Raw genomic sequence first — 21,348 nt, 5'->3', positions numbered from 1 at the left:
ATATTTGTAAAAACCCTTTTGGATTTTTCTTTTATTTCTATTTGCCAAAGCTATCTCATACCCCCGTTTTGCCCTATGATTTCTCTCTTAAGTATACTCCTACTTTCTTTATACTCTTCTAAGGATTCACTGATTTTTTTTTAGGGAGAATTCTGTTCATTGTACCAATTACTATGTTCATACATAAGTAACTGAGTAATCTTTTTTTTAATCATTCCTTTTTATGTAACATCTTTGAATGAATGAACTCATAGGTCATTCAGCTATAATGCTCGTTTTATCAATGTGAATTCGCAATAACACGATTGATGAATTGAGGACACTATTGCTACAGTGCAAACTTTTAAAATGTGTGTTGATTGTAATGTGATTACATTGCCAACAGATTAAGCATTGTTTCTAAAATGCGATTTTTATATGATGCGGGGTTGCCCAAGAGCGTGCACGTGTTATAGAAGAACTCCCCGTACGGAGAATAAACTGAAATTCATTTGCATTGTATTAAAATTATGCAGTGTTACATTTCCTGTGATGGCAGGAGGTGGTGTTAATGTAGAAGTTTCAGTATCTGTCATGTTTCTCTGTCACCATTTGCTGTATTATCTTTTTCCACTAATTATGCAGTAGCATGTTAGTGGACTAGTATTCTAGAAAAGACAGTAATCACTCGTAGTTTTGAAAACATCCTTGATGATAGAAACTGTCATTTGTTTAGGTACGTACATGTTCATCAGAATTGTAATTAAGAGGCCTGGGCAAATAATCTAGGGAATTAAGTAAGTGAATTCAAATTCAGTTGAATTTGAACTAAAGTCTGATACAAGAAACTAGTGCTAGTAATTATGATCATGAAGCTATTGCATGGTTTTAAAAACCCTATTTCGCATAAAAGGAAGAAACTTGCAATGATTTTCTGGTCTGGTTTCAGCAGTAATTTGGTTGATTCTTAACTGCCTTCTGAAGTGATGTGGAAAAGCCATTCTAATCTGTTGTATGTCACAGTAAATAGTTTAATTGCATCACTGCTGATGGAGCTGGCCAGATCCTTAAGGACATAATTGTCAGACTGGGTTTGCAGTAGGCATGGAGAGAATGTGTGGGAGAAATCTACTTAGCCTTGATCTCAGCAATCATGGATGCATTTCACAAGACATTTTTGGAAGGCTCCACAGAAGGATCCTATATCTCACATAACTTTGTGGATTTGTATCCTTTATTCATGTGGTGTCCACCAGTTGTTAGGATGAATCAAGGTTAGTTTGCAGAGTGCAGTAGGCTTTTGTAGAAAGCTTTTATAGCTCGGTCACTAGAGCAAGCTTGACATGTAATATAGCAAGAATGTTTCTTTTGAAGAAGCTTTTGTATTCCGTTCTCACTTTCAATATTATTTTGATTTCATTTCAATCTTCAGTCATTTCTTCAAAGGTAGATTTCAACTGTCCCCACTGCTGCTTTGAGTAAGCCTGCATTAGTCCTTGTGGAATGTGTGCAAAACTATTGTTACTGTTAATTGACAAGAATCTATGAATTATAGTTTTTTGTAGAATTGAATTGGCCATGTTATATTGCCCGTAGTGTTAGGTAAAGGGGTAAATGTAGGGGAATAGGTCTGAGTGGGTTGCTGTTCAGAGGGTCGGTGTGGACTTGTTGGGCTGAAGAGCCTGTTTCCACACTGTAAATGAAAATAAAAATAAAATAAATAAAATTTGCTTTCTCGATGATGGTTTGATTCTGAAGGAAGTATTAATTCAATCCAGCCTTTGGTTTGTCTAACAGATAACACGGGGTATAATTCTAGCATATAGTGTGGCCAGTATATCACGTAACTGCACATGAATGTAAGAGCAGATTAAGGCCATTTGGCCCATCGAGTCTTCTCTGCCATTTGATCATAGTTAACCTCTGCTTGTTTCCCTCCGAGGCCATCCTTCCTTAGATACAGGGCCCAAAAGTGTTCACAGTATTCTAGAGCCTTATACAGTGTATTGTACTCTTGTATTCAGACCTCTCAAAATCAATGCTAACATTGCATTTGCATTCCTAACTGCCAAGTGAACCTGCACATTAACCATAATAGAATCCTGAACAAGGAATTCTAAATTTGCCAATGCGTCAGCTATTGGTGCTTCGAGGTGGTCTTAAATCTAATTTTCTGCTTCAGTCAGAATTGGTGGTGTTGAGTTTGTGGCCCGTACTGTTTTCCAGAAAGAGTCAACCATTATTGTTACAGATGCTGATGATATATCTGCCAGAACAGCTTGCCCAAGTTCTTTGTTACACTGAATACTTGCATTGGAATTTGTAAATATGAAGAAGTTACCTTTCGTGATGACTTTCAGTAGCTGCTTTGTGCAGGTCATGTTATAAGACTTTTCAGGTTACTATTACAGGGTTGTTAGCTGGGAGTATATGGATGTCCTGGATTTGTAGTTGATGAAATGTGATTCAATCAGAAAAGCTAATGGGGCTGTCTCATGTCTCTGACTGGGGAATTCTTAATCATAAATCTAAGAGGCATTGTTCACCTTTAACCTATCCTGACTAAAAAATTATGTAACCTGTTCCAGGCTCTGCCAATTTTCAATGCTCTGTGAAATGAACAACTGATGGCTGAAATTGTCAAGGAGAATACTGATGTGTGGAGATACCAGAGATATAAGATCTTTCCACAAAGCTTTGAAACCTATATATGGACCTTCCTGGCTGGGCCAGGCATTGCTAAAATCTTCAGCTACCATAAACATGATTGAGGCATCCCGCCAATGGTGGGAAAGTTTTGATATTATTAACTTGAAAGTAAAAGTGTTGTATCAACTGCAACCATAGAGTTACAAATGATCGCAAACCAACATTGATATCAACAAATGTATTATAGTAAAACAGTTTCCCTATCTGTTAACATGAATTTAAACATTGCCACAGTCAACATGGTCTTAGATAACTTCTGTTAAGACCTGGTAATTTGGCCACTTGAAGTGCATTTGATGAAACCATTTACTCAGCATCTCTACCAAAATGCAAGTATACAGTGATTTTTTTAAAAAATCACCCTCTTGTTTAGATCAGCTGCAGTCTGACCAGAGCCTTATATAGCCTCAACAGTATATTGTGCTCTTATATTCGGTTACGACACTGGGTAAACCCCTCTGCTAATTTAAACCCGACATGCAGAGAAGCTCACTTCACGCCACAATCTGTTAACTTATGAGAGGCAAAGAACTATCCCAGGTTTCACTCTTTAAAGTTAAAATTCTTAATTTTTACTTTAAAGTCCAACAGAGAACATTTATAAACACTATTTAAAATTCCTTTCTCTTTAAACTTTTCTTTTACCTCCCACTCTACAATACTGGTCTGATTTTTTTAACAATCCCAATTAAGATTTACAAAAAAAAATTTCAAAACCAGTCAGCTCTGTCGCTTTTTTGCTCTGTAATAAACACTAGCAATTTGGTTTGGTTATGTAAGATTTCACACTTTATTTTATGGCCAGATACAGATTGTCCAGCAACAGAGGTTAAACACTTCTGTGTCCCTAGGAGAAACTGCACACATGGCTTAAGACAAAGGCGTTTTTATATCTTTTTTGAGAAGTACAACCATGGTTACAGAGCAGATTCAATCAATTAGTAATCAAATTTAACAAAATGACATGATTGACAGCAACTTAGTCCAATGATATTTCCTGGGAACTTACACATCCAAGCACCTTTATCTCCCAAAACTACTTTCTCCACTTGCACTTGCAAGGTCAGTTAGGATGGCTAGTAATGCCTTATCTAGCCTATTATTTCTATGCTGTAAAGAAAGCATTTTCTGCTAATCTTTGTTGGAGCATGTTATCATTAATTCAGGAATGTAGCTTTTAGCAGCTTTAAGCAGAATTGTCAATTTGCATCCTAGAAGCCATTTTACTATGTTATTTGCATTAAGAAGCCATTTTATTGCTGCCTCTGTTAATAAGAGCGTGTATTAAATGATTGATTGTTTCTGACTACAACTAGTTACTTCAGTTTGTATTCAGATTTCAGATCCTCACACCGTGTGGGTGGCACAGTGGTTAGCACTGCTGCCTCACAGCGCCTGAGACCCGGGTTCAATTCCCGACTCAGGCGACTGACTGTGTGGAGTTTGCACGTTCTCCCCGTGTCTGCGTGGGTTTCCTCCGGGTGCTCCGGTTTCCTCCCACAGTCCGAAGATGTGCGAGTCAGGTGAATTGGCCATGCTAAATTGCCCGTAGTGTAAGGTTAGGGGTATGGGTGGGTTGCGCTTCGGCGGGTCGGTGTGGACTTGTTGGGCCGAAGGGCCTGTTTCCACACTGTAAGTAATCTAATGTAATCTAATCTAAACCCAGAATCACCCAATCCCTATAACCCTGCATTTACTGTGGCTAACACATCTAATCTATACATTCCTGAAGATTATGGGACAATTTAGCAATGCCAATCCAGCTTACTCCGTCCTTGGAGTAAAGAAACTAGAGCATCCAGAGGAAACCCATATTGGCACAGAGGAAAACATGCAAACTCTACACAGAGTCACCCACGGGTGGAATTGAACCCGTGTCCTTAACACTGTGAGGCAGCAGTGCGAACCATGGAGACACTGTGCTGCTTCTAATTAGTATTAAACAAGCTGACTGACTCAAATTCAATGAAGGATGTGCAAGAGCATCACAGGATCAGAATCAACTAGACCTGAAAATGGTGAAACTATAAGGTGCGTACAAATACCAAACAGTGGGAAGCAGCACCTTCTTGACCTCACTAGGTGTTCATTGCTAATATGTCCGGTCAGTTCTGCCACATTCAATTGTGAAGAAAGGAGGACAATAGCGAAGACTTCAGGAGCATCCTTATCCTTCTCCTTCATAGGTGAAACCTACAATATTGGTGCAGAAGACCATGTTGAGGTGTTTGTAATCATTTTTATCTAAGAGATTAATTCATCATGACTTCTACCACGATCACAACTGTCTGTCTTTAGCCAATTTTCTTTTATATTCGTGGAATGTGAGTACCGCTGGCTGGCCAGCATTTATTGCCTGACCCTAGTTGTTTTGAGAAGGTGAATTTACTTCTGGTCCTGGGTATTCAGCGAAGAAACAGGGTAACCCAAGATGGAGGATGGGAAAAATTTCTAGCGGTAAGAGCTGCTCCTTTTTGTGGAGGTATTTTAGGTGTTGAAGATGATTTCCTTGAATTCCAGGAGCAGCAATTACTGTTTTATATGCTGTTGCATTGTTTTGGAACTTTGGGAAAAAAAAAGTCAAAACAACAGCAGTTTTAAAAGGGAGAAGAGCAGACAAAGGAAGCACATAGCGAGGACAGTGCAGGAGGGAGAGAGAGAGAACCTGCACAGTTACCACCTTGATGTTTGAATTCCTGTATCGCTGGACATTGGTGTGCATCTGGGAAAATTAACAAACAGTGAAATTCACAACTAATCTTGGAGGAACTGTTGGGTGAAGTTCACAGCACAGAATCAGATAAGTTAATTGTTGTTTTAAGTTTGTCCAAGAGAGAGGCTGCAGTAGTGAGTATAGTGGATTCTTTCTTGATTGTGATTTTGGAGATAAGTCTCTTGATTAAACTTAAAATATAAGCCATAGCTATTAATTTAACCTGGGGCAGTGTTTGTAGAGGAATAAGACGGTGTTATTTTCTGGGTCAGTAGATTGTGAAGGAGCAAAAATGGGCTTTGCAGTGATATGTACCTGTCAGATGTGGGAGTTTAAAGAGAGTTTAAGGGTTACTGTGGATTATATCTGCCATAAATGCTGCTGGATGCGAATCTTATCAGATCGAGTGGATCAATTGGAGAGACAGATAGAAGTGATGAGGAATTTGTAAAAGCAACCCTATGTGAGGGATGGCAGTTATAGGAAGGGGGGGAAATGTATCCGATACAGTCACATAGATGGGTTAACTCCAGGAAGGGTAAGAGAGGTAGGCAGCTAGTGCAGGAGTCTTTTGTGGATATACCCATCTCAAACACACTCCACCATGCATGTTAAAAAGTTTCTCATGTTCCATTTCACACTTAGCTTAAGTTGTTTTATTACTTTCATTTTATAAACATTTTTAGTTCAAATGGAGACGATGCTTTCTTTTTCTAATTCAAATATATTTTTCCTGCAAGTAGCATTCATAAATAGGAAGCCTTTGATTGCCTAGCCATTGTTTTTTGACAGTTATATTTATATTAAACCATGAAAAGAAAGCCTTTACTCATAATTTTGGAAGTGAAGTGGGTGAGAGACTTGAAATAACTTGAGTGATAGGGGAGTAAAGAAGGGAGGATGCAAAGTTAATTTGATGCTCCAACAGGAAAGAGGTTGTGCAGTGATGGGAATGAGAAACACCAGTTTCTTGTTTTCAGCATATTTTAGATAGTGTTCTCTTCTTCAGTCAAGTACAGTCTCGTTTAAGCAAACCTAGTTTTGGCACATTTCTGGTTTCTGATTGGCTTGACTACTAAAAACAATCTTTACGAAGTACGAAACAGAGTCGGTTATTTAGGTTATATATAGAAAAACAAATGCATGTTGATATGGAAGCTATAAAGCAATCTTTAAATACTAGTTATTTCTAAGCTGTAAAGTGAAATTGAGCTGGAATTGCACTCTGCAGTCTTCCTTGGCCAAACAATTAAATTCTGACCTTTTTAATCATCTTATTAAGGAATGGGATTTGGGGATAGTGCAGGAGGAGAGTTGGGTAGGCAGCCTGTCATGATCATGTCAAACTTGTCAGAAACAGGCTTGAAGAGCCTGGAAAGCCAACCCCAGACTCCCATTTTTGCGTCTTGTTAGCTCATTATTTAGTTAATTGTGGTTGTGACCTTAAAGGCTCTCATATGTTGTTTTATCATTTAAAGATAAATCTGTATTTACAAACAGCATATTAACTGATCTGGAAGGTCTTAAGTCCCTGCTATTTCATTTTTCAATATATCGGCATTATTTTAATGATGGTTGGAGAAAGTTTGAACATTCCCAATTTATATTCTATTTGTAAAAATGTTTTTGAAGATAATTTTTTGGAATGTATTTTAGTTTTAACAATACTCATTTCTTATAAATGGCAATGATAAAGTAATGCAGTCACAGGCTGGTGGGAATGGCAGATAACTTTTCAACCAAATCATTTTCATAATCACATTGTTCATAGAAAGAGGATCATCAGAGAAGCAAATAATGAATAGGGTATCTGACACCCAAGTACCAAACATCTATGAAATCTTACCCTCGCTTTCTGCTGTTGCTCTAAATCTCTTCCCAAGATAAGTCTAATAAATTAGGCTTCCTTAGTTGTGGTCAATAACATTCGTAGAAAGAGACCTGAAAAATAAGGTTTGTTCACTGTTAATAAATAAAATTATGAAAAGGGTCATATGTAAAATTATTTGAATGGCCTTTCTTTGTATGCAGGGCTAACACATTGCTGGAGAAAGTTGCAGCTGCAGTGGAGCAGTCTGCATTTTACAGTGCTCTTTGGGGGAGTATTCTGACCAGCCCTGCTGTTCGGTTACCAGGGATCACCTATGTACTCGCTCATCTGAATCGGAAGCTTTCTATGGAGGACCAACTTTATATTATTGGCAGTGACATTGAACTGATGGTACTAATTTTCATATTTTTAAGTAAATCTATCTCTGCATGTATTGGCCGTACCATGTTGGTTGAGATTTGAAAGCTATAGCAATTTTTTGCAATTTAATTTTACCAGATGCTACAGCAAAGGAACCAAGTCACAGTGAGTTCAGAAATGTTGAGTGTCAAGAGTAAGGCAAGGCTGAATGATCTTTCATGCTAGGAGTGTAATAGGTAAGACTGATCAGTAAATGACACATGGGAGTATGATATTGTTCCTATCATGGAAACATTGTTGAGGGAAGGACTAGACTGACAACTAAACATTCCGGGGTACAGGCTCTTTAGGCAAATAGCAGAGGATGTAAAAAGGTGGTGTCGCACTATTAATTAAGGAATCCATTACTGCAGTAAGGAGCGATGATACCTTGGAAAGGTCCTTAAATGAGGCTTTGTGGGTAGAACCTAAGAATGTTAATGGTGCAGCTACTTTACTCGGAGTGTGTTATAGACCCACTGAATAGGAAATAAAGGACCAAATATGTAGATAGTTCACAGAGGTGTGTAAGAGTAGTAATCAGGTAATTATGCTATGGAATTTCAATTTTCCTAACATAAGTTTGAATAAATATAGTATTAAGGGTCCAGAGGGGTGGATTTCTTGAAATGTGTCCAGGGGAGTTTTTGTATTATAAAGTTGAAGGCCCATCAAGGGATGGTACAGTGTTGGATCTATTTGTGGAGAAAGAAGCCAGACAAGTGTTCGATGTGACAGTGGGGGACAGTTAGGCAATAGATAACCATGATATGGTACGGTTCAATTTTCTTCTGTTCAAGGAAAATGATGGCCTGTAAAAAAAAAACTGCTTTGGGTTGGGGGAAGATAGATTTTTTTAAAAAATGAAACAGGATCTGGCCACAGTATACTGGGAACAAGTCCTTATGGATAAAGCAGCAGTGGAAAAATGGGGAAGGAGGAAGGTAGCATTCAAAAAGGAGCTGGGGAGAGTATAGATCCAACATGGGTCCATTAGAGGGAAATGTAGGAGTAATAAGTTCAGAGAACTCCTAGATGTCTAGCACAATTCAGGACTAGATAGGAAGAAGAATAAGGCTTTTAGCAATAGATTCCTTTGTTTGCGAATGTCTTTCCACCAAGACCAAGTGAGCATACGTTTTTAAACAAGCCAATTTAACACGGCTTTCTTAATTAAATAAGGAAAGATTAATAATAAGTAATTACAAAATGCGAGAAGAATTAGTAGCACAACATGTCTATCATAGTGTGGAAATAAAAAGCAAGTCCAAATAGGTAATAAATTTTGTTCCTGAATAAATGTTGAACCTCCTCAGCATCAGCAATAATGTTATCAGTAGCATTTGATGTGGGTAGCAGAAACGGTCTGTTTCACCATCCTAGTTTTATAGATTTGTTGAAATTCTGTATATTGATTCTTCTTGACTGTGATCGAATTCCAGTATTGAGCAGGGCGACGGTGTCCTTTAGTTGCCCTCATAGAGTCATAGAAATGTACAGCATGGAAATAGACCCTTTGTCCCAGCTTGTCCATGCATACCAGGTTTCCTAAACTGAACTAGCTGTATTTATCTGTATTTAAAATCTTTCCTATCCCTCTACTTGTCCAAATGTCTTTTAAATGTTATAATTGTACTCAGCTTTACTACTTTCTCTGGCAGCTCATTCTATATGTGCACCACCCTTTCTGTGAAAAAGTTGCCCCTCAGACACCTTTTAAATCTTTCCCCTCTCACTTTAAACTTAAGCCCTCTAGTTTTGAATTTCCCTACCTGTGGAAAAGACCTTGGCTATTCACCTTATCCATGCCCTTGCGATTCTATAAACCTCTATAAGGTCATGTCTCCTCACGCGAGAAGAATTTCCCAGTCTATTCAGTATGTTATAACTCAAACTTTCCAGTCTCTGAAACATCCTTGTAAATGCTTTTTGCACCCTTTCCCATTTAAAGTTTAAAAATCACACAACACCAGGTTATAGTCGAACAGGTTTAATTGGAAGCACACTAGCTTTCGGAGCGATGCTCTTTCATCAGGTGATAATGGAGGGCTCAATCCTAACACAGAATTTATAGCAAAAATTTACAGTGTGATGTAACTGAAATTATACATTGAAAAATTGATTGTCTGTTAAGCCTTTCATCTGCGAGAATACAGTGATAGTTTCACTTCTTTCATGTGTAAATCACAAACCTTTTTTATATAAAGTTGCATTCTCAGGTTAGCTGTTAACAATGGTGATAGCTAGACAATATGTTGAAAGTGTTGGCTCCCTTTGTTCTCTGTGTATGCCATGATGTTTAGATTGATTCTAATCTAAAAAGTGAGATAACGGAGTTTTACATAAATTCATGCAGTTTCTGAGCTCAGAGTTCTACATGAATGCATGCAGTTTTTGAGCAAAGTACAATGTAACCCTGCAAATACAAATTCACCCCACAAAATGTACGTGTGCATGTGGGTCTTTGTCTGTGTGTGTCTGCCTGTCTGGGTTGGGGGTTATGAGTGTGAAAAAGTGTGTGTGTGTGTGTGTGTGCGTGTGTGTAGTGCAATGGTGGTGAACCCAAGGTCCCAGTTGAGGCCCTCCCTATGGGTACTGAACTTAGCTATCAGCCTCTGCTCGGCCACTTTTCTCTGCTGCCTGTCCCGAAGTCCACCTTGGAGGATGGTCACCCGAAGGTCCGAGGCTGAATGTCTTGGACCGCTGAAGTGTTCCCCAGCTGGGAGAGAACCCTCCTGTCTGTTGATTGCGCGGTGCCCATTCATCCGTTGTCATAGCCTTTGCTCAGTTTCCCCAATGTATCTTGCCTCCGGGCGTAATGGTGGTATCTATGTCCACACTCGGACACGTCTTGCAGCGTCTACCATGACATGGTTGTATGGAGTTGTCCGGAGAGTCGGGCAGCTTGCTACAAACAACGATCTGTTTGAGGTTTGGCGGTTGTTTAAAGGCAAGTAGTGGAGGTGTGGGCAAGGTCTTGGTGAGGTGCTCATCCTCATTGATAATGTGTTGCAGGTCACGAAGAACATGGATAATTTTTCAGCTCCTGGGAAATACTGAACAACAAAGGGTACCCTGTCAGTTGTAGCACATGTTTGCGTCCTGAGGAAGTCATTACAGTTCCTTGTTATGGCACGTCAGAACTGGCGGTTGATGAGTTTATCATCGTACCCCGTTCTTGACTTTCCTATTTAATAACATCTTTCCTATGCAGGGTGACCAGAACTGTATTCTGTACTCCAAATGTGGCCGTACCAATGTCCTGTACAGTTGTACAGTGATGTCCTAACACCTGTACTCAATGCTCTGACCGATGAAGGCAGACGTGTCAAATGCCTTCTTTATCATCCTTAGAACAAAGAACAATACAGCACAGAACAGGCCCTTCGGCCCACGATGTTGTGCCGAACATCTATCCTAGATTAAGCACCCATCCATGTACCTATCCAATTGCCGCTTAAAGGTTGCCAATGATTCTGACTCTACCATTCCCACCGGCAGCGCATTCCATGCCCCCACCACTCTCTCTGGGTAAAGAACCCACCCCTGACATCTCCCCTATACCTTCCACACTTCACCTTAAATTTATGTCCCCTTGTAACACTCTGTTGTACCCGGGGAAAAAGTTTCTGACTGTCTACTCTATCTATTCCTCTGATCATCTTATAAACCTCTATCAAGTCACCCCTCATCCTTCGCCGTTCCAACCAGAAAAGGCCGAGAACTCTCAGCCTATCTTCGTACGACCTATTCTCCATTCCAGGCAACATCCTGGTAAATCTTCTCTGCACCCCCTCCAAAGCTTCCACATCTTTCCTAAAGTGAGGCGACCAGAACTGCACACAGTACTCCAAATGTGGCCTAACCAAAGTCCTGTACAGCTGCAACATCACTTCACGACTCTTGAATTCAATCCCTCTGCTAATGAACGCTAATACACCATAGGCCTTCTTACAAGCTCTATCCACCTGTGTGGCAAGTTTCAAAGATCTATGTACATAGACCCCAAGATCCCTCTGTTCCTCCACCTGACTAAGAACCCTACCGTTAACCCTGTATTCCGCATTCTTATTTGTTCTTCCAAAATGGACAACCTCACACTTGGCAGGGTTGAACTCCATCTGCCACTCCTCAGCCCAGCTCTGCATCAGATCTAAGTCCCTTTGCAGCCGACAACAGCCCTCCTCACTGTCCACAACTCCACCAATCTTTGTATCATCTGCAAATTTACTGACCCACCCTTCGACTCCCTCATCCAAGTCATTAATAAAAATTACAAACAGCAGAGGACCCAGAACTGATCCCTGCGGAACTCCACTTGTAACTGGGCTCCAGGCTGAATATTTACCATCTACCACCACTCTCTGACTTCGACCGGTTAGCCAGTTTTCTATCCAATTGGCCAAATTTCCCTCTATCCCATGCCTCCTGACTTTCCGCATAAGCCTACCATGGGGAACCTTATCAAATGCCTTACTAAAATCCATGTACACTACATCCACTGCTCTACCCTCATCCACATGCTTGGTCACCTCCTCAAAGAATTAATCCTCAATAGAATCCTTGTGATTCTATTTTCAAGAACTATGCGCATGAGCCCTTGGGACTCTGTTTGACAACACTCCCCAGGGCTGTACTATTAACTGTGTAAACCCTGTTTTTGATTTGTCTTACCAAAATGCAACACTTCATATTTATCTAAATTTTAGTGGGCGGCACGGTGGCACAGTGGTTAGCACTGCTGCCTCTCAGCGCCTGAGACCCGGGTTCAATTCCCGACTCAGGTGACAGACTGTGTGGACTTTGCACGTTCTCCCCGTGTCTGCGTGGGTTTCCTCCGGGTGCTCCGGTTTCCTCCCACAGTCCAAAGATGTGCGGGTAAGGTGAATTGGCCATGCTAAATTGCCCGTAGTGTTAGGTAATGGGGTAAATGTAGGGGTATGGGTGGGTTGCGCTTCGGCGGGTCGGTGTGGACTTGTTGGGCCGAAGGGCCTGTTTCCAGCCTGTTTCCACACTGTAAGTCTAATCTAATCTAAACTCCATCTGCTATTTCTTGGCCCCACTGGTCCTATTTCCTTTTGTCTGCCTTACTACCTTGTTGACAGCTGGCTGAGTGAGAGACATGAAACACAGATAACTAGGATATAGTTCTTGAACTATAATCTTCACAGTGTGCTAACACTGGAACTCAGATTAGTATGTATTATCATTAGCCTCCTGTTACTTGTGAGAATATTCAGTCCCACCAACACATTCCAGTAGAGTTGAAACTGGATTCTTAACCCCTGTCCTTGTGTATTCTCCAAAGGTACTTTGGGACATAATCTACAGTGGGGGATATTGCTGTTGAGCAGCAGGTTGTCAGCTGCTTGTTATCATCATATCACGATAGATTGCAATCCAGTCTGTTTTGACTGGCCTCTTTCCCCTTTGGAGGATTATTTCCTTCAAATTATTAGGTGTGACAATCCATGGGGTTTGTCTCATGGCAACAACATAATGAAGGGCTCCTTCATTGAGGGGCTTCCTGATGAAGGGCTCATGCTCGAAACGTCGAATTCTCTATTCCTGAGATGCTGCCTAACCTGCTGTGCTTTGACCAGCAACACATTTGCAGCTGTGATCTCCAGCATCTGCAGACCTCATTTTTTTACTCGAAGATTTTAACCTACTGCGAATCCTCTTACAAGGATGCCTTCCTTGAAGAAGCTCTCTTCCTCCCTCTACAAGGATTTCAGTGAGTCCCTCTCTCACTGCACCCCCCAGGTCATCTCCTCTGCACAGAAGCTCTTCAGCCACGTTCTCAAACAGACTCGTTACCACAGCCACATCTCCTTCCTCAGCACCTGCCTAAGGAACCGACTGATCCCACACGGACTCCGAACTACATTCCAACCAACAAAATTTGGACCCAACCAGGACAACCTGTACCTACAACAAATCCGAAGCCTCCAGCAACAGACCTCCCTCCGGATCCTCCGCTCCACCCTTGCAGCCATGCATCGCTATCTACACTCCCTGCAATCAGCACTACCCCAGCTCAGGACAACCATTCCTGATGAAGGGCTCATGCTCGAAACGTCGAATTCTCTATTCCTGAGATGCTGCCTAACCTGCTGTGCTTTGACCAGCAACACATTTGCAGCTGTGATCTCCAGCATCTGCAGACCTCATTTTTTACAACAACATAATTTACATCCACAATATGAGAGGTTGGTAAACAAAGTTGGAGCACATAGGAGGAACACTCACCAGGTCCAAAGCTTTGATTTCTCTTCACGGATGTTGCCAGACTTGCTGTTTTTGTTAGAGCACATTTTGTGGTACAGTTTGAGAATTGATTAATGGGCAGGAAACAGGATAGAAAACAATGAGTCAGCTTCAGATGGGCAGGCTTTGATTAAGTTGGCTACTGCAAAGATTGGGCCCTAGCTGTAGGGATTCTGGGTAATCCAAGATGGAGGATGAGAAAAATTTCTGGCTGTAACAGCTACTCCTTTTTAAAGATATTTTGGGTGCTGGAGGTGATTTCCTCGAATTGCAGGAGCAGCAATTACTGTTTCATATGCTGTTGCATTGTTTTGGAACTTTGGAAAAAAAAGTAAAAACAACAGCAATTTTAAAAGGGAGGTGAGGTCATTACAGGAGAGAGAGAGAGAAAACCTGTACAGTTACTGCCTTTGATGTTTGAATTCGTGCATCGCTGGACATCAGAGTGCATCTGGGAAAATTATCAATCAATGAAATTCACAGCTGATCTTTGAGAAACTGTTGGGTGAAGTTCACAGCACAGAATCAGATAAGTTAATTGTTGTTTTAAGTGTGGCCGACAGAGAATCTGCAGTAGTGAGTAGAGAGGTTATTTCGTGATTAAATGTTTTTGGAGATGTCTTGATTAGACTTAAAATATGAGCCATAACTATTGATTTAACCTGGGACAATGTTTGTAGAGGAATAAAACTGTTTTATTTTCTGGGTCTGTAGATTGTGAAGGAGCAAAAATGGCCTTTAGTAGAGTGATATGCACTTCTTGTCAGATGTGGGCATTTAGAGAGTTTAAGGGTTACTGCAGATTATATCTGCCATAAATGCTGCTGGCTACGAATCTTATCAGATTGAATGGATCAGTTGGAGAGACAGTTAGAAGGAATGAGGAATTTGCAACAGCATGTGATGGATGGAAGTTATAAGAAGGGGGGAAAGCCTCAGATACAGTCACATAGATGGGTTAACTCCAGGAAAGGTAAGAGAGGTAGGCAGCTAGTGCAGGAGTCTTCTGTGACTATCCCCATTTCAAGCAGGTATACTGTTTTGGAAAATGTAGGGGTGATGGATTCTCAGGGGAACGTAGCACAAACAGCCAAGTTTCTGGTATTGAGTCTGCCTCTAATGCAATGAGGGGTGTAACGGGTTCCAAGAGATCAATTGTGTTAGGGGATTCTCTAGTTTGAGTTAAAGACAGATGTTTTTGTGGCCAGCAGAGAAAAAGCAGAATGGTGTGTTGCTTCCCTGGTGCCAGGATCAAGGATGTCTCAGAGGGTGCAGAATGTTCTCACGGGGAAGAGGGGTCAGCAAGAGGTCATTGTCCACATTGGAACCAATGACATAGGAAGGGAAAGGTTGAGACCCTGAAGGCAGATTACAGAGAGTTAGGCAGAATATTAAAAAGGCCCTCGATTAGTAATATCTGGATTACACCCGGTGCTACGAGCTAGTGAGGGCAGGAATAGGAGGATAGAGCAGATGAATGCATGGCTGAGGCGCTGGTGGATGAGAGAAGGATTCACATTTTTGGATCATTGGAATCTCTTTTGGGGTAGAAGTGACCTGTACAAGAAGGCGGATTGCACCTAAATTGGAAGGGGACTAACATACTGGCAGGGAAATTTACTAGTTTAAATCCTCTCAAGCAGCTCTAGCAAGTGTGGGGCGGAGGAGAGTAGGACCCAGGGAGATAGTGAGGAAAGAAATCGATCTGAGACTGATACAGTTGAGAACAGAAACGAGTCAAACAGTCCAGGCAGGCAGGGACAAGGTATGATCAATAAATTAAACTGCATTTATTTCAATGCAAGGGGCCTAACAGGGAAGGCAGATGAACTCAGGGCATGGTTAGGAATATGGGACTGGAATATTATAGCAATTACAGAAACGTAGCTCAGGGATGGGCAGGACTGGCGGTTTAATGTTCCAGGATACAAATGCTACAAGAAGGATAGAAAGGGAGGCAAGGGGTGGGGGGGTGAGGGGGGGGTCTTGTATTAGGCAAGAACTTTCGAAAATTGATTGGGAGCAGATGTTTGCAGGTAAAGGGACGACTGGAAAATGGGAAGCCTTCAGAAATGAGAACTAGAATCCAGAGATTAGACTTATATTAGATTAGACTTAGTGTGGAAACAGGCCCTTTGGCCCAACAAGCCCACACCGACCCGCCGAAGCGCAACCCACCCATACCCCTACATTTACCCCTTACCTAACACTACGGGCAATTTAGCTTGACCAATTCACCTGACCCGCACATCTTTGTGACTGTGGGAGGAAACCGGAGTACCCGGAGGAAACCCACGCAGACACGGGGAGAACGTGCAAACTCCACACAGTCAGTCGCCTGAGTCGGGAATTGAACCCGGGTCTACAGGCGCTGTGAGGCATCAGTGCTAACCACTGTGCCACCGTGCCGCCCACCATGTGAAATGTGAAAGGAAAGGCTAGTGGGTATAGGGAATGCTGGATGACGAAAGAAATTGAGGGATTGGTTGAGAAAAAGAAGGAAGCATATGTTAGGTACAGACAGGATAGATCGAGTGAATCCTTGGAGTATACTTTAAGAGGGAAATCAGGAGGGCAAAAAGGGGACATGAGATAGCTTTGGCAAATAGAATTAAGGAAAATCCAAAGAGTTTTTACGAACATATTAAGGACAAAAGGGTAACTAAGGAGAGAATAGGGCCCCTCAGAGATCAGCAAGGCAGCCTTTGTGTGGAGCCACAGAAAATGGGGGAGATACTAAATGAATATTTTGCATCAGTATTTTCTGTGGAAAAGGATATGGAAGATATAGACTAGGGAAATAGATGGTGACACCTTGCAAAAAGTCGTTATTTCAAAGGAGGAAGTGCTGGATGTCTTGAAATGCATAAAAGTGGATAAATCCCCAGGACCTCATCAGGTGAACCCTAGAAATATGTGGGAAGCTGGAGAAGTGATTGCTGGGCCTTTTGCTGAGATATTTGTATCATCGATAGTCACAGGTGAGGTGCTGAAAGACTGGAGGTTGGCTAACGTGCTGCTGCTGTTTAAGAAGTGTAGTAAGAACATGCCAAGGAACTATAGACCAATAAGCCTGACGTCGGTGGTGGGCAAGTTGTTGGAGGGAATCCTGAGGGACAGGATGTACATGTATTTGGCAAGACAAGGACTGATTAGGGATAGACAACATGGTTTTGTGCGAGGGAAATAATGTCTCTCAAACTTGAGTTTTTTGAGGAAGTAACAAAGAGGATTGATGAGGGCAGAGTGGTAGATGTGATCTATATGGACTTCAGTAAGGTGTTCAACAAGGTTCCCCATGGGAGACCGGTTAGCAAGGTTAGGTATCAGGGAATACAGGGAGAACTAGCCATTTGGATACAGAACTGGCAGGATTGTTTTTCAGACTGGAGGCCTGTGACCAGTGGAGTGCCACAAGGATTGGTGCTGGGTCCTCTACTTTTTGTCATTTACCTAAATGATTTGGATGTGAGCATCAGAGGTACAGTTAGTAAGTTTGCAGAAGACACCAAAATTGGAGGTGTAGTGGAAAGCGAAGGGGGTTAACTCATATTACAACAGGATCTTGACCAGATTGGCCAATGGGCTGAGAAGTGGCAGATGGAGTTTAATTCAGATAAATGTGAGGTGCTGCATTTTGGGAAAGCAAATCTTAGGAGGACTTAAGCACTGTTTGCCGAGCTGGGAATTTGTGTTGCAGACGTTTATTCCACTGTCTAAAGTGACATCCTCAGTGCTTGGGAGCCTCTTGTGAAGTGCTTCTGTGATCTTTCTTCTGGCATTTGTAGTGGTTTGAATCTGCCGCTTCTGGTTGTCAGTTCCAGCTGTCTGCTGCAGTGGTCAGTATATTGGATCCAGGTCGATGTGCTTATTGATTGAATCTGTGGATGAGTGCCATGCCTCTAGGAATTCCCTGGCTGTTCTCTGTTTGGCTCGTCCTATAATAGTAGTGTTGTCCCAGTTGAATTCATGTTGCTTGTCATCTGCGTGTATGGCTACTAAGGATAGCTGGTCGTGTCGTTTCGTGGCTAGTTGGTGTTCATGGATGCAGATCGTTAGCTGTCTTCCTGTTTGTCGTATGTAGTATTTTGTGCAGTTCTTGCATGGGATTTTGTACACTACATTGATTGTGCTCATGCTGGGTATTGGGTCCTTCGTTCTGGTGAGTTGTTGTCTGAGAGTGGCTGTTGGTTTGTGTGCTGTTATGAATCCTAGTGGTCATAGTAGTCTGGCTGTCAGTTCGGAAATGCTCTTGATGTATGGTAGTGTGGCTAGTCCTAAAGTGCACGAACCTGACATCCCACTCAAACCCAAAGTATCACTACCAGGGACATGAAGACACTATTCAAAAGGGCCACAACACACTGCAGTACACCAGAACTGCAAAAAGAGGAAGAAGAACACCTATACAATATATTTGCCAAAAATGGATATCCGTGCAATTTCAGCAACAGAGAATTGTATGCAACTTTGGTACTCTTGCCTAAGGAAATATAGATACTTCTAATCAACGGAGCAGGTTTTGGTGGGGGTGGGGGGGTGGTGGGGAGTGGAAGCAGGACTTAACCATAGGCCTCCTGACTTAGAGGTTGGGACACTGGCACTACACCACAAGAGTTGCTCTTAAGGAAATGTTTACTTGCCATAGGGAGAGTATGATGAAGATTCACCAAATTAATTCCTGGTGGAGGTGTTGCCCTATGTATATCCTCTGGCGTTTAGAAGAATGAGAGGTGATTTCATTCAAGAATAGAAAACACTTTCAGGGTTTGCTGGGGTAGATGCAGGAAGGATATTCCCCCTTACTGGTGAGTTAATGAGGACTTGGGTGAGGAGGAATTTTTTCACTGAGGGCTGGAATTCTTTCAAATTCTATGCCCTTGAGGCTGTGATGGTTCACTTATGTTCAAGAATGAAATTGAGCGCCACGTTTTAAATACGTCATTTAAGGGCGGCACGGTGGCTCAGTGGTTAGCACTGCAGCCTCACAGCATCAGGGTCCCAGGTTCGATACCAGCCTTGGGTGACTGTGTGGAGTTTGCACATTCTCCCCATGTCTGCATGGGTTTCCTCACACAATCCAAAGATGTGCAGGTCAGGTGAATTGCCCATAGTGTTAGGTGCATTAGTCAAAGGGAGATGGGTCTGGGTGGGTTACCAGTATAGAGTGGTTGGGCCAAAGGGCCTGTTTCTACACTGTAGGGAATCTAATCTAATCATGAGATAGAGATTTTGAGCAGCTCTTGCATGTTTTCACAAGCATTAGTCGTACATTTCTTAAGAGCATTGTGTAGTTCTATCTATTGCTGTCCCAGGTTGTGGACAATTATCTGTTTATATATTCCTTCTCGCATAAACTACAACAGCTTATTAAGGAAATTCTTAGTCTTTTAATGTCTCTGCTGTTGAATTATTGATGCTTCAATTGTAGTTCAATTGAGACTTATTACTTATTTAATCACCTGTTTCTGACTGAATAATCAGTTGTACTAGTTAGTATATTAATTAGTATATTTAATTCCAAGTTGAAGAAAACAAAATGTCTCCTTCAGCTTGAATTTTAGTCTGAAATGTTTTCTTTGACCTTGTAGCTCACTCAAAATTATTAGTTCTATGAAAACCATAATGCAAAATATTAATTAAGGCAGATGGCATATAAATGTGGTTAAAAATGTAGGTTCTAAGGAAATCTTAAAAGGGAAAAGCCAGGTGGAGATGTTTGAGGATGGGAATTCCAGAGTCTGTAACCTAGGCAGCTAAAATAATTGCCACCAACGGTACAGCTGAAGGAGATTACCAGGTTGGTAAGCAGCAAGGACATGAAGGATCAAATTGATGTATCGGGAATGGATTTTATGACAGGATTGTTGTCTTTCCAATACAGTAGTCCCCTCCCCATACCCACGGGAGATACGTTTCAGGACCTACTGTGGATAAGTGTGAACCCTTTCATTTAAATGAGAAGTGTACTTTCCTGGCAGCCTCCTGGTCCCCAGTTCTGGACTTTTCCTTTTACTTGTTCGGGCTGTGGTAACTGGACCTGTGGATACAGGGGTCGTCCTATATTTAATTGCAAAATTTTCTTTTCCAATTCAGTACTATACATTGCACAGGCAGTCTTTTACAGAGTCATAGAGTAATAACACGCCCTTTGGCCTAAACAGATCCATGCTGACTGTGGTGCCCACTCAGCTTGCTCCAACTGGCTGCATTTGATCCGTATCCCTTCCCATCAATGTATCTATCCAAATGTTTTTTATTATGTTGCTATTATCCCTGCCTCAACCACTTTCTCTGGCAGACCATTCCATATATGCGCTACTGTCTGTGTGAAGAAGTTGTCTCTCAGATCCTCAAATCTTTCCCCTCTTGCCTTACCCTCTAGTTTTCAATTCCCCATCGCTGGGAAAAAAGACTGCACGCATTCATCTATCTATCTATGCCCTTCATGATTTTATGTATTCTCATAAAATTCTTCTATGTTCCAAGGAATAAAATCCTATTCTGACCAACTTCTCCCTATAACTCAGGACTACTAGCCCTGGCAACATCCTCGTAAGTCTTTTAATTTAGGAATAGTGTTTACATAAATGCAATGATTGTCAGGTAGAGCAGCATACTTGTGAAAATTGGTACACCTTAAAAACAGCATGCAGGTGAGAAATTAGGTTTTCCTTGACCATTATGCAACTGTTGACATGCTTCATCACAACTCTAATGCTTCTCTACTATTTAGCTGTGTAGCACTCCACTTGCCAAGTTCCAGTTTTACCTGTCTATTGCCAGAGATTTGTTTGCACCACTTTCTCTTTTACTACACATTTAATTTTGTTCCCCATGTATCTACTCTGGTAGATCCCTGTAGTAGCACATCCCTATCTTGCTATCACTGTTTTCTAAGAAATTTTTACTCTAAAGCATTATTATTGATTCCACATTGGCAATAACTTGGATTGGTGTGGCTGAGCCAGAGAAATATTTATTGAAATGCTGTGATCGTCATATTACTTTGGCAGTTTGTTCAGTCAGTTACATGGATAAGAAAGGTTTAAAAGGATATGGGTCAAATGGGGTCAGCATGGACAATTTTGGGCCAAAGGGCCTGTCTCCATGCAGTAGGACCCTATGACTCTGAGTTGGCCTGCAGGATAAGTAGCTTTGGTTGTTTGAACATTTGGTTAAAGTAGTTAACTTCATTTGTATGAAATGACTTGTAGATTTCATGAGTGCTGAAGTGACAGTCCTAGTTGATTTTTAATACAGAATGGATTTAATGTTTTCACTAAAACAAGATCCTAAACTAATCTTCTATCTTTTAAAATTCTGTAGGTTGAAGCAGTCAGTGTTTCAGTTCAGGACTCTAGTGCTTTGGTGCAGAGGAGCACCTTGGATCTCATACTGTTCTGCTTCCCTTTTCATCTGTTTCAGGTATATTTGCTATAATTTG

At 41.4% G+C, this 21,348-nt stretch overlaps 1 protein-coding gene across 7 annotated transcripts in view; it reads left to right on the top strand.

Annotated features, from left to right (window-relative positions):
- The window catches only part of dop1a (DOP1 leucine zipper like protein A), a 315,487-nt gene that overhangs the window by 49,426 nt on the left and 244,713 nt on the right, over positions 1 to 21,348 (top strand). For all 7 annotated transcript variants that reach the window (XM_060831625.1, XM_060831624.1, XM_060831626.1 and 4 more), the window contains 2 exons: positions 7,433 to 7,622; positions 21,231 to 21,329. In XM_060831625.1, coding sequence (XP_060687608.1) covers positions 7,433 to 7,622; positions 21,231 to 21,329 — 289 coding nt within the window. The remainder of the gene's footprint in view (positions 1 to 7,432; positions 7,623 to 21,230; positions 21,330 to 21,348) is intronic.

The sequence above is a fragment of the Hemiscyllium ocellatum genome, chromosome 10 (genome assembly GCF_020745735.1).
Source record: "Hemiscyllium ocellatum isolate sHemOce1 chromosome 10, sHemOce1.pat.X.cur, whole genome shotgun sequence".
Lineage (NCBI taxonomy): Eukaryota > Metazoa > Chordata > Chondrichthyes > Orectolobiformes > Hemiscylliidae > Hemiscyllium > Hemiscyllium ocellatum.
This window is presented reverse-complemented; position numbering and strand designations above follow the sequence as displayed.